The sequence below is a fragment of the Monodelphis domestica genome, chromosome 7 (assembly GCF_027887165.1).
Source record: "Monodelphis domestica isolate mMonDom1 chromosome 7, mMonDom1.pri, whole genome shotgun sequence".
NCBI lineage: Eukaryota > Metazoa > Chordata > Mammalia > Didelphimorphia > Didelphidae > Monodelphis > Monodelphis domestica.
In genome coordinates, this window is record NC_077233.1 from 207,751,485 (window position 1) to 207,763,383 (window position 11,899).

General features: G+C 41.0%; 1 protein-coding gene across 3 annotated transcripts; it reads right to left on the reverse strand.

Annotated features, from left to right (window-relative positions):
• Positions 1–1,141: 1,141 nt before the first annotated feature.
• On the reverse strand, positions 1,142–11,621 carry FUS (FUS RNA binding protein). Of its 3 annotated transcripts, none has more exons than XM_001364755.4 (15): positions 11,499–11,621; positions 9,339–9,363; positions 9,086–9,240; positions 8,005–8,149; positions 7,664–7,854; positions 7,212–7,449; positions 5,448–5,482; positions 3,934–3,966; positions 3,445–3,548; positions 3,165–3,294; positions 2,740–2,841; positions 2,254–2,377; positions 1,848–1,948; positions 1,608–1,755; positions 1,142–1,332 (listed from the first exon to the last, which is right to left on the reverse strand). In XM_001364755.4, the coding sequence occupies exons 1-15, from the start codon at positions 11,509–11,511 to the stop codon at positions 1,293–1,295; spliced, it is 1,584 nt and encodes a 527-aa protein (XP_001364792.1). In that variant the 5' UTR covers positions 11,512–11,621; the 3' UTR covers positions 1,142–1,292. The 3 variants fall into 3 exon arrangements, with proteins under 3 accessions (XP_001364792.1, XP_007498595.1, XP_056662317.1); XM_007498533.3 differs by having other exon boundaries at positions 3,445–3,551; positions 11,499–11,601; XM_056806339.1 differs by lacking the exon at positions 11,499–11,621 and adding an exon at positions 11,148–11,169 and having other exon boundaries at positions 3,445–3,551.
• Positions 11,622–11,899: the final 278 nt, after the last annotated feature.

Here is an 11,899-nt window from a genome sequence, read left to right on the forward strand (position 1 = left end):
GAAGGTTCCAATAGCTAGATTACCCTGTGGGGTTCATTCTCTTCCCTCTCCACCATACCATTGCAGTTCTTTTTAGAGTACATAGTAAAATCTTTGTATTGTAGTTTAGCACTCTAGAACTTTTGTTCAATATATATACCTTTCTTTCCAACTCTCTGAATCTTCACCAACAGGTTAAAACAGCTGTCAAATTATGAAACCCTTTCTTCACTCCAAAAAGGGTCCTAGTTATTGCCTACTATAAGAACAATGACAATAAAAATGCTAGCAATATTTTTCATCAGCAGCATTTCTCTACCATAAAAAGTACTAAATATTTAGTAATTATTTAGAGATTGAAAGAGATTGAAAGCTCTGAGGAAAATGGCTCAAGTGCAGGTGTTAACTGCCAGAGTAAGCAACTAAGCCTGTTCCTAGCCCTCAGTTGTTCCCCTTTCCTAAACTCTTCAAGTTGCAGTAAGTAAATAAGATTGCCTCCTCTGAAGGACAATTTTCTCAATCTAAGTGATATGCATACACAGGAGCCAGAGATTTCTTCATACCTCAAACCCTCTCCCTGCTAACCTGGGACATGAAAAAAAGGAACATTGTTGCCTTTTCCTTGCTACCTTATCTAATGCCCAAAAAGCCCTCCCAACAAAAACTTATTAACAAGAAACAAATTCCTGAAATACAGCTAAATAGACTGGGTTGTCTCTCCTCTCCTAACTTCTGCCTAAATCCCCTTGCCATCACAATAAACCTGGTTAAACATAAGTCACCTAAGAGTAAAGGAATACATCTTAATTTCAAGAAATACCTAGTCCTCTCCACATGGCCTAAAAATCTTTTCAAGTCCCTATTTGAGAGATGATGTTATTAAACCCAATATGCACACCCGAGTTCCTAATTTAGAGGTCTGAGACTAAAAAGTAGGAAAATGACAGGCAAAGGTTTTGGGGATCAGGGATTAGTTATTACTAATCAAATCCCTCTAAATCTGGTTATTTTCCTCCTATGGGGCAGTCCAGCATCTATGGTTGAGTATGATTTTCTGCCTCATACTTACCCAGCTCAGGTGGGTAGCTCAGAGATGGAGAAGGAATAGATAGGGAGTTGCCCCTACTCCTCTCTTCCAGGAGAGGAACAATAACTTGATAACTAAAACAATGGCATTTAATGGGAGCTGGGAGTATGGTTACAATTACAAAGTCCGACACAAAACAAGGATAGGAAGGCGGGCAGGAAAGTTACAAAATAAAGGGAACAGTAGGGTCTGGAAGGGAAGGTGGTCCAGAGATGCCTGAGTCAGGCTAATACGGCCTCTCCCGTCTGTCTTGTCTGTGTTCACCCCTGCAAGGAAAAAACAATCAAAAACCAACATCATAGGAGGCAAGGGTCATTTCCATTATCCCCACAGTACCAACAGTATAAGCCTTTCCTTTCATCACATTTACACATACACACACACTCTCCAGGACATGGATCTAGATAGACTCTAAGTAGAAGTATCCAGAGTTAGTCCATCTACAAGTTTTTGACCTTCACAACTTCCAACCTTAAGTCATCACACCCTAATAAATCAACTCCCTTCAAAACTCAAATGCATTAACAGTAAAATCACTCACCTCGAGTCCATCTTGCCAGGTCCAAAGCCACCTCTGTCCCCTCCACCCCGGCCCCCTCGGAATCCCCCACGGTCCCCGCCTCTGCCTCGATAACCGCCTCGGTCATAGCCACCTCTGCCACCTCTCCGATCATCTCCAAAATTACCCCCTAGAGGAAACAAAAAATAAATAAGGGGTTAAACCTATTACACTCTCCTATCTTTCCCTTTTCCCTCCTCCAATACCAATTCACCCTCTTACCCATATGAGAGCCTCCAGGTCCCCCTCCAGGCCCATCAGGCTTAGGTGCCTTACACTGGTTACACTCATTCCTCCAAGAAAAGTTCATGTTCTCACATGTGCTAAGGACAAAAAGGAACAAACCATATTAAGGGATTGGAATGGCATAAAGCAGGTTGGGAATATGGTGATTAAGAGTTGAATAAATTAAAATGCATGTTAAAGTATTGTATGCTAAGTCATGGAGCAAGTGCTAGAAATACAAATTTTGAACAGAGATAAAGTTCCCTCCCAGGAAGGGTGGAAAAAGCAAAAAAGGTAAAAGAAAAGACTACCTTAAGAGAAATAATACTTTGCCATTATTGAGAATAAGATAATCAGAAGAGAATCTTGATTTTCCTGATAAGGATTACAAGTTTTTACTCACGGATTAGGACATTTCCAGTCTCCAGCTCTCTGTTGGCCTCCACCACCACCCCCTCCACTGGGGAATCCTCCACGGCTGCCACCACCACTGCCTCCACCTCCAAAGCCTCCGCGGCCCATGGGTCCTACAAATAATTTGGGAGAGGATAGTTTTGTCTTGTCCCAATGTCTGCAAACCTTCATTATTAAATTTAAGTTTCCCCATTTAATTCTTGCTTATAGTAATCATAATCCTTGTTTATCAAATCATTCACCCTTGTAGCACTTAGCACACCATGAGTGCCCAGTACATAGTATGCCTTAATTTTAAACAAAACCAAAACAAAGAGCATTTGACTTAATACAACATTCTGCACTCAAAGACCCAATCAAGAACCTCCAAGACAGGAGTTGCTTTAGAATCAAAACTGCCTTGACCTATGGCTCTAATGCCAGACCTCCCATACAACAGAGCTATCCACCCTCTATTATTAATAATTATTTTCACCTCCACGTCCACGACCACCACGGCCATTGCCACCTCCTCTGTTGAAGTCTGCTCTTCGAGTGGCAAAGGAGACTTTAATAGGGTTTCCAGAAAATTCTTTCCCTAAGGGAAGATACCAAAGAAAATTTTATGTTCAAGAACCTCAAGTATTGGTTTTTCTTAATTAACTAATACAAGGAAACCAAAAGGAACCTCATGACTATATATCCCTCAAGAAGAAATTATTAACATCATTTCTTAAATCATTAACATAATTAGAAACAAATCTTATATCATTATCATTAGAATAGAAAACATAAAACATTAGAAAATAATCAACTTCTTGATAAATAATAATATAATTAACTTCTTGATAAATATTATGATAAGTATAATATTTAGCTATCATAGGCTAAACACCTTTATTATTTTCTCCTCAAACTCACCATCAAACCAATCAATGGCTGCCTTGGCAGAGGGGGGATCATCAAACGATACCGTAGCCTCTCCTTTCAGCTTTCCTGTCTCCCTGTCTGTATACAAGTTGATCATAGGCTGCCCTGTCTTCTTATTGGTCTAAAAAATTAAACAGAAGTAAAAACTTAACAGGATCCAACATAATACAAAGAGCTCCCTCCAACACAAATTGGAGCTTCACTTTCCCCAACTCAGCTGCCTCCCCCATAATCCAAGTATTATTTTCCATCCCCAATGTGTTTCTAGTACCTTTATAATGCCAATTTGCTTGAAGTAATCTGCAACAGACTCAATGGTAACGTTTTCACCCAAGCCTTGTACAAAGATGGTATTATTATCAGAATTATCCTGTTCTGCTAGAGAAACACATACACACAGAAAGAATTGTAGAGAAGAAATGGGAGAGAAACAAAAGATAAATTAAATATCTCATCTATCCCACATACTTAGTTCCTACCCTCAAGAGATTATATTTATGTGCAGACGGAAAAGTTGTTTCCATCAGTCATCTTGCTCTACATATAGCAGAACTTTTCTTACCCCCTTCAATTACCTAGTTTCCTTCATTGACTTTTCCAAATCCCCCTAACCCTAACCTATGTACTTTTACCCCAAATTCTAATCACCAGCTTTGAATTGCCTTCCAATATTAAAAACTCAAAACTACTAAGAACCTCTGACGTACTTGATAACCTTGACTTCCCTTCCCCACTCCCCCCAAAGTGGCTTGCAGCTCACCAGAGTCATGGCGTGATCCTTGGTCCCGGGGCCCTTGAATTACATGGAAAAAAAAAGGAAAACAAGATACCCATTAGTCAGGAGAGAGGAACAGAAATAGAAAATCAAGACAAAAACACCAAATCCAAACACACTCTTGCAAACTGTAATCAGTTATGTGCTCACAGCCTCACCCCAAACCCTGTCCTGGGTTTGGTGCCCAGAGGAGAAAACCCTGAGCAGGGCTGGGGAGGAGACAAGCCCCTCCCTGTCTTTAAATCTGTAACCTGAGCCCCACAGGGGTAACTCCACACTCTAGAAAACAATGCCTCCCCAGCACAGGCTGGTTGGGGGAGAGGGGAAGAGAGGGGATGGACCCCACTGTATTTACCAAACCAAATGCTATACTTAGCCCCACTCTCTCAGCCCAGAGAGATGAGGGTATTTCACCACCGGCACATGATGCGCATCCAACTTCTCCAAAACTTTTAAACCAAGACATTTGTCCTCTTGAAACCATTTTCTATTGCTTCAGCTTTTAGAAACCATTTTCTTAAACCATGTTAAAAGTTTTCCCGAGCCACATACATTCATATATCTGTGTGTATTTTTAAAATAGCATGTCCCAGGGAACAGACCAAAAAAATCTCATTTCCATGTTTACAGCCTCTATTTCTTTCCAGAGACCATTGTGACCAGTATTTATCTGAATTCACCATGTACAAAAAAAAAATCATATATACAAACTGAATGCACACCTAATTCATAAACACATGAGCCTTTGGTTTTAAATGTTGAGTGACAGGACAGTTCAAGAAACCATGTGTCAACCAGACCAGAAAAGTTTCCAGCTTTAATGGGAGACTTTTTTAAATTTCCATTTTTCATGAAGTCATAAGATTATTTTATCCTTTTTTTTTAAAGACCTGGTTATTTCCCATGAGCCACACATACACTCAGTTTTCCTGAAGTCGTCCACACCTTCCTTCCCAAACTAGCTATTAGTCCCACTTGGGGAAAAGCTAGAGTATGTTATCTTACAGTTGGATAATACCATTCAGTACCTATAATATACACATCTATGTTCCACCCAAGTCAGTGTTTATCATACCCCTCCCCCCCAGAAGTTAAGACATTTAGGTTGTTGAATGTTCTAACCTTATAAACACAGATCAAAAGATCCTAAAGCCAGTTTTGGCACCATGTTATCACATTCTCACCAAGAGGATCTCATAAGAAGTTGTCTCTAAATGGGTATTCTTATAACCCACCCTCTCCTTTCATGTCTATTAGACATCCTCAACCTTTGAGAAAGTCAGCCAGTCAGACCAATTTGGTAACAAGGCAACTGTTTCACCCTCTCCAGAGGTTATAACACAATCTGGCAGTAGGTGGCACTCTATCCCAACCCTGGAGGTGATTCTGGACACTTCAAACCTCTTTTGACACTTAAAAACACGAGAAGACATCTGCAAATGAACAATCAGACAAAGCATTGCCGGGGGTTGGGAATTTTGGAAACTCTGTTCACTTACCACCAAATTTATTGAAGCCACCACGGTCACTTCCGCTGGAGAAGACAAGTTAGAAGAAAGGACATGAAGCTTCCAACGGCTACAACAGGGTGTTTGGTTTTTTTTTGTTTGTTTGATTTTTGTACAGTCTCCCCAATGTGGATATTTGTTTGGGGAAAACAAGTGGCTACTAAGATACATTCCTTCCTGACCACCCCTCAATCTGACCTTTGAGCATGTCACACACATGTGTGCAGTTTCTCAAACACAGTTTAAGGTTTTGGTTTTTTGTTTGTTTTTTGATTGTTTTTAAATGTTATATATCTCCATTTCCTCTGGAAAAAGTGACCAGTTTTCCTTTGTCGTCCTTCCGATGTGGCAGTTGTTTTTTTTTCCTCTTGTAGTAAGTGGTTTCGACAAACCCAAAAGTTGGTTTAAAAACCCTGTCCCCAATTTACCCAGAAGACACTTCACACCGGGCTGGGGTAGCCCTAAACACAAATGATTTTTGTGGTTTTGCTTTGAAAGCAGCAAGCAAACCCAACCCCATCCATATAAAGTCAAAACCAAAGACGATTTCCCCTTAAAGCGAGACAAACTCTTAGCTAAGCCCTGTCCTAACTACTGAGCTGTTTTTGGTCTTTCCCCCCCCCCCAGGGGTCACCCCTTCTACACTGTGAGAAGAGCGGAGTATTTGCAATGTCACCTTTCATACCTGTGGCACATAAAATGCAGAGCAAGTTAACAGTCACATTAACAGTTGCTTTTTTTAAGTTTTGCATCAAACACACAGATTTCTTGATTTTTTTGGTAGTTTTTTTTGTTGCCCCCACCCACCCATGAAAAATACTTACCTGGTATAAGGCACAACTCATTAAAGTTTGGTTTTTGTTTTGTTTGTTTTGTTTTGTTTTTTAAGACAAAAACACAATGACAAATCCCTTCCCTCATTTCAAAAGAGATAAGACATTGAAACAGTAGGGTCACTCAGGACCATGTTTATCACCAGGTTTGACATGTTTTTAAGTCAAGTCTAAGGTTTGGCTTTAAAAGAAACTGTGGGGAAGGGCAGAAGGGAAATCCAGTCTGACACACTGATCATATATATATATATATATATTCAAGAAAGAAAGTAGTCAAAGGAGATGGGTAAAGTGGTGAGTAAGACCATAGACCACTGTGTCAAAAGCATTTGCTCTAAGGCCTGCAAACTCAGTGAACATAGCTAATTCTAGTTACAAGGTCACACACAAAGTGATCAGGATCAGTCAGTTGTGGGGACAGCTAAATTCTTATCAACCAACTCTCAGAAAAGAAAGGCCATGTGGGATGATGGGTATAATAAAAGAGCTTCCACCCACCTTATTTCCTGGCAAAGAAGATACCATCCCTCTCTCTAAAGTTTCTACCAAGGGCTGGGCAAGTCCTTTACAATGAGAGGCTATATATATATATAACTCCAATCTAGACCACATATACCCATTTTTCCCCTTGAGATGAAACTTTAGTTTCTTCTCAACCTCTTGTTCAGTATGGTCAAGGGAAGGTTTATAAATAAGAAAAAGCATCAAGTTCTTACTCCCAAGTCCCCACAAAAATCAAACTAGCACAGTGGGGTAGATAAAAGGAGACAAGTCACTACCCCCAAACCAAACAATCCCCCAAATCCCTAGAAACTAACCCATGCATCCCTTAGGACTAGGCTTGAGAAAAAGGGAGACAGATCCATGCAACCCTTAAGCCACCCATTTGGAAATATTCCCTAGCTTCCCACAAGACACCTACCCCATGCCACCTCTGCCTCCACGTCCACCTCCACGACCTCTGGGCTCATAGCCACCGCTGTTACGGTTGTATCCGCCTCCACCACTGCTGCTGCCGCCTCCGCCACCCCGACCTCTGCCCCCACGGTCTTGCTGGCCTCCCCCATAGCTGCTGCTGCTACCACCTCCACTCTGGTCCTGGTTGCCATAGCCTCCACCACTTCCACCACTCATTGATGATTGGTCTTGGCCATAGCTACCTGTTAAGGAATTAAAAGACGACCATCTAAGACTGCATAGGAGATTCAAAAAAGCTTTAGGTTTTGAACTTAAGGATCATAATGTGAACTGGCAAAAACCAAAAGACCACTCTCTTTAAAAGTTTTAGGACCAACAAGAGAACTAAAAAAAGGTAAATACAGATCCATATAAAAGGGAGTTGGAGAAGGGGCTACAGGGAAGATAGTGTCTTACCTCCACCACCTCCTCCACCGCCCCCACTGCTGCTGTTATATTGGTTCTGTTGACCATATCCTTGAGGAGGATTGTAGGAGCTTTGCTGCTGTCCATAGGAGCTTTGCTGCTGTCCACCATAGCCAGACTGCTGCCCATAACCCCCACTCTGGGGCTGCCCATAACTACTGCTCTGAGAGCTGCTACCATAGCTAGGGAAGAGGAGAGAAAATAGATTATAGCCTACATCATCTTTTCTTATCTCCATTTCAATGTTTCTATTTTCTACCATGTTATCTTTAACACACAAGTAAGCTACCCTGGAAATTTTACTATCTTCTCCTAGAAGCTAAATAACTCACCTCCCTGAAGTGCTGCTAGGTGCTGGCTGCTGGCTATAGCCAGGATAGGATGATTGCTGACCATAAGAAGGTTGAGAACTCTGACTGCTGCCATAGCCACTGGTTGAACCATATCCTTGGGGAGCTGACTGAGTACCATAGCCTGCTGAAAGAAAAAAAAACATTCGGAGTCTAGTTATGAAATAAATGTGCCAAGTAAAAAAACATAAGAAATATACCACGTTTCCTCCAAACTTTTTTGGCAGGTAAGATTTTCCAATTCCCTTTCAACATAAAAGGTTATTCTGTATCTACACCCATATGCTGTTTTTAATGTAAATAATCCCTAGTCTTTCTTACTTAATAACATTTCAGTTCCTTTTTTTAATTCAACCTAGTTCCTGGCTCCCTTATATACTAGAAGCATCTCATAAGCAAATTGTCAAAGGCATACTTTGATTCACATTAAGTATTGCCTAAATTAAAGTAACCTGAAAGAGAAATCACTCTCAATCTCTACCCTCTTGAATAGAAGGACCTAGTAGAATCTCTTATTTATCTTGTTTCACCGTTATTTTTAATGGGGAAGAGGGAGATATTTTAAAAAAAAAAGAATACATTTAAAAAGAGAAGTACTAGCATATTAAAATTTGGGAATTAAAGGAGAGATAAGAGATAAAACACTTTTTTCCTTAAATCCTTACCTTCTGTCTTAGAATCTAATACTAAGTATCAGTTCCAAGGCAGAAAGAGCAATAAGGACTTAGCAATGGGGGTTAAGTGACTTGCCCAGGGTCACATAGAAAGTCTGAAACAGATTTGAACCAGGACATTCCATTTCCAAACTACTCAGCCACCTGACTAGCTGTCCCCAAAATACTGTTTAAAAAATAAACCAAAGCTCCTCAGCTCCAGGAAGGGGGAGGGAAGAGGTATGGGAAAAGACATAAATCATGTAGCCATGGAAAAATATTCTAAATTAAAAGGACAAAGATCTGCAACAAAAGGATTTGGAAAATTTTAGATGTCTGTTAAAACAAATTCCTTTGAAATATAATATCTTGATTCTAAATTAAAAAAAAAAACAATAAAAAATACTTACTGTTCTGAGTCTGTCCATAGGAGGAGCCATAGCTACTCTGACCATAGCCTGAAGTATCAGCTGATTGGCCATAGCCACTGTAACTCTGCTGGCCATAGGGCTGACTGCTCTGTTGGGAATAACCTTGTCCAGGCTGAGTAGGGTAAGCCCCATAGCTAGGGGAGGAAAAAGAAATTATAAAACATATATACAAATAAAATTATATCTATATATCTTGCCACCACTAGTGCATATTCCCTTTGATGTCACTCACCTTTGTGTGGCTGGCTGAGTGTACTCTGTAAAAGTAAAAAAAAAAAAGAGGTAGGTTATATTCCTGATATTCTGTTTATTACACATACACAATCCCCACACACAGGAAAAAAATTTGTGCTTCAGAAAGTTTCTCAAAATAAAAAAGAGGGAAAGATCTGCAAAGAACTAAATTTAAATCCTCTCGTTCATAAAAGGGTCTTCTGAAAGTTTCTTCACTGTAAAAAACTAGAGAAAGACAGACCAAGGACTAATGCTAAAAGTATTGTCTCAAGAAAGTTAAAAAAAAATCATTGTACGCATTGAAAAATGCATACCTTGAAACATACATAGCAAAAATTGCAAAAAATTGTGGTAGCAAAAAATTGAAACAAAGACATTTAGGATGGCTAAAGAAATTCTGGTAATAGTGGGCAACAAAATGAATAGTCTAAGGAATTCAGAGAAGCATGGCGATTTATGTGAACTGAAAAATGAGGTTAACAGATCAGACAATATGTAGCTACAACAAATGGGGGGGGGATCTAAGAATGCTAATTATAATGGTGAAGCTATATATCTCTTTAAAATAGATGGGTATATCCAATGTTCCTGTTAGAGGTTTATGAAACTATTAATATAGAATATTGTATAACCAGGGTAGGAAGGGGGGATGGAAAAGGAGCTGGTGCTGGTTGGTTTGGATTAGAGAAATGAGAAAAGATAAATTTGGAAATGAGTGGGATGCTAAGTGAAAAGATGTCAATAAAACATTCCTGAATTACCAACTTATCTTAACACCAGAAGTAAAATGGGAAACATTAGCAAAAGACAGAAAGAGGAAAAATAGCTTTTCGTGTCTTCTTCCCTTCCCTCCCCAAAAGGAACTCAGCAGGAAATGCAGCAGGGTAACATTCCATTAGTCTTATTGCTTCTCCCTTCAATCTCATCCTTTGAAGTTAAAAAGAGTCGAGAATTTTAGAGAATACTAAAACCAGACTCGAAAGAGTAGATGGGCTTCAACCATCTTAGGCTGAAATTCGAAACCTAGCTTTAAAGTAGAAAGCTGAAAGGATTTGGGGGGTAGTTTTTTGTCCTGACTGCAATTTCCCCAAACCTTGGGGTACACAAGTCATTTTACCTGCCTGAATCTCTTAAATTATTCATAAAATGATTGCCTGTCGTCCTACTTTTCACAGGGCCACTGTGAGACTCAAATTACAAATCCAGTTAAGTTAAAGGGCATCTGAAGCATCTATCTGAAGCAGCATTATTACTTAAGTTCTCAAAGAGCAGCTGAAGCAGAACATGGAATTCTGTTCTTTTTGAACAAAAAAGTGCCTTTCCATCCATAAAGATAAGTTACAAAGACATAAATTAATAGCAACCCTTTCTTCATAGTGCCGGGAAAATAGTATGTGGCTACCTCAGGAAAATTTTGATTAAGAAAAAGGTTGGGCAGAATCCTAAACAGAGCACGAGGGACGATAATGAGCTTTGCCTCCTCTCCCGGGCCGACTGCGTGGCCCCACACGCTTGAGGAGCAAGGAAAAGCCTCGGCCATTATGGGAAGAAAGGATGGAAAAAGGGGAGGAGGGTCCCCAACAGGAACATAGTGTGGGGTGCCTAGGGAAGAATCAGGTAAAAGTCTGCCAGAAGGGAAAGGAACGCGCGCAGCCCGACAAGGCCTCGGCTCCCGGGCAGGGCGTGAATCCAATGCGCGTGCGCACCAGAGTTGCCCGGATGCAGCACTGCGACAAAGCGGGAAGGGGCGAAAAGCTAATAGCGGGAAACCGCAATGAACCGCATTTCTCTATGCCGCCTTATGCACCCAACATTTCAGTCGCCAGAGTCTTCGCTAGCTAAAAAGGGAAGATGACAGGAAACTCTTCTGCAAGTCAACTCCATACATTAACGCGCCAGAACCATGGGACAAAATGGCGACAGAGGCCTCTCTTCTCCCCGCCCACCGCCCTGGCTTACTTCCCGCCTAGACCGCGAGAGCCTAAGACCCTTCCTCCCAGAAACAACCACAACGGATCCAATCATACCCCCTTCCCTCCCGATTCTGGACTTCCCAAAAAAAGGACTCCAAACCGCTCCGAACGCGGTCCGAACCAATCTCCCAACCTTCGCACGAGGCGATCAGGGATCGGCTCGCCCCCGACCCTCGAGCTCCTACCGTTGGAAGCCATGTCCGCGCACGCGCACACCGGCCACCGAGCAACAGAAAACAGCCGACAGCCGACAACCGACGCCTCGAGGACTGAATGGCCCCACCCCCTGCGCTGAATTTATGTACTCCTCCCCTCCTCCTACGCACCGCAGGGGATTGTACCAAGTCCAGAACCAGGTGGCAATCTAAGCTGTAACTAAATGAAATCAAGCCTTAGGGATTCTGCGAGATGACATATACAAAGAAATGAAAAATATAGACTATATAAATTTTTTTTGTTTATAAATTTTGTCCATACTATGCATAAAGAGGTAATATTGCTTAATTCTACTTAGAGAACTCACAAATCTCCCCCTAAGCATAGCAAAATGGTACGTTCGGAAGCAAAGTCAGGAAAAGAAAGGAAG

Excerpts from the sequence above, each read along its gene's own strand:
- FUS (XM_007498533.3), bottom strand. Across the intron at positions 3,967-5,447 it reads TGGCTTCAATAAATTTGGTG|GGCCCCGGGACCAAGGATCA; the intron begins GTAAGTGAACAG and ends ATGTAATTCAAG. Across the intron at positions 3,552-3,933 it reads AGGATCACGCCATGACTCTG|CAGAACAGGATAATTCTGAT; the intron begins GTGAGCTGCAAG and ends GTGTTTCTCTAG.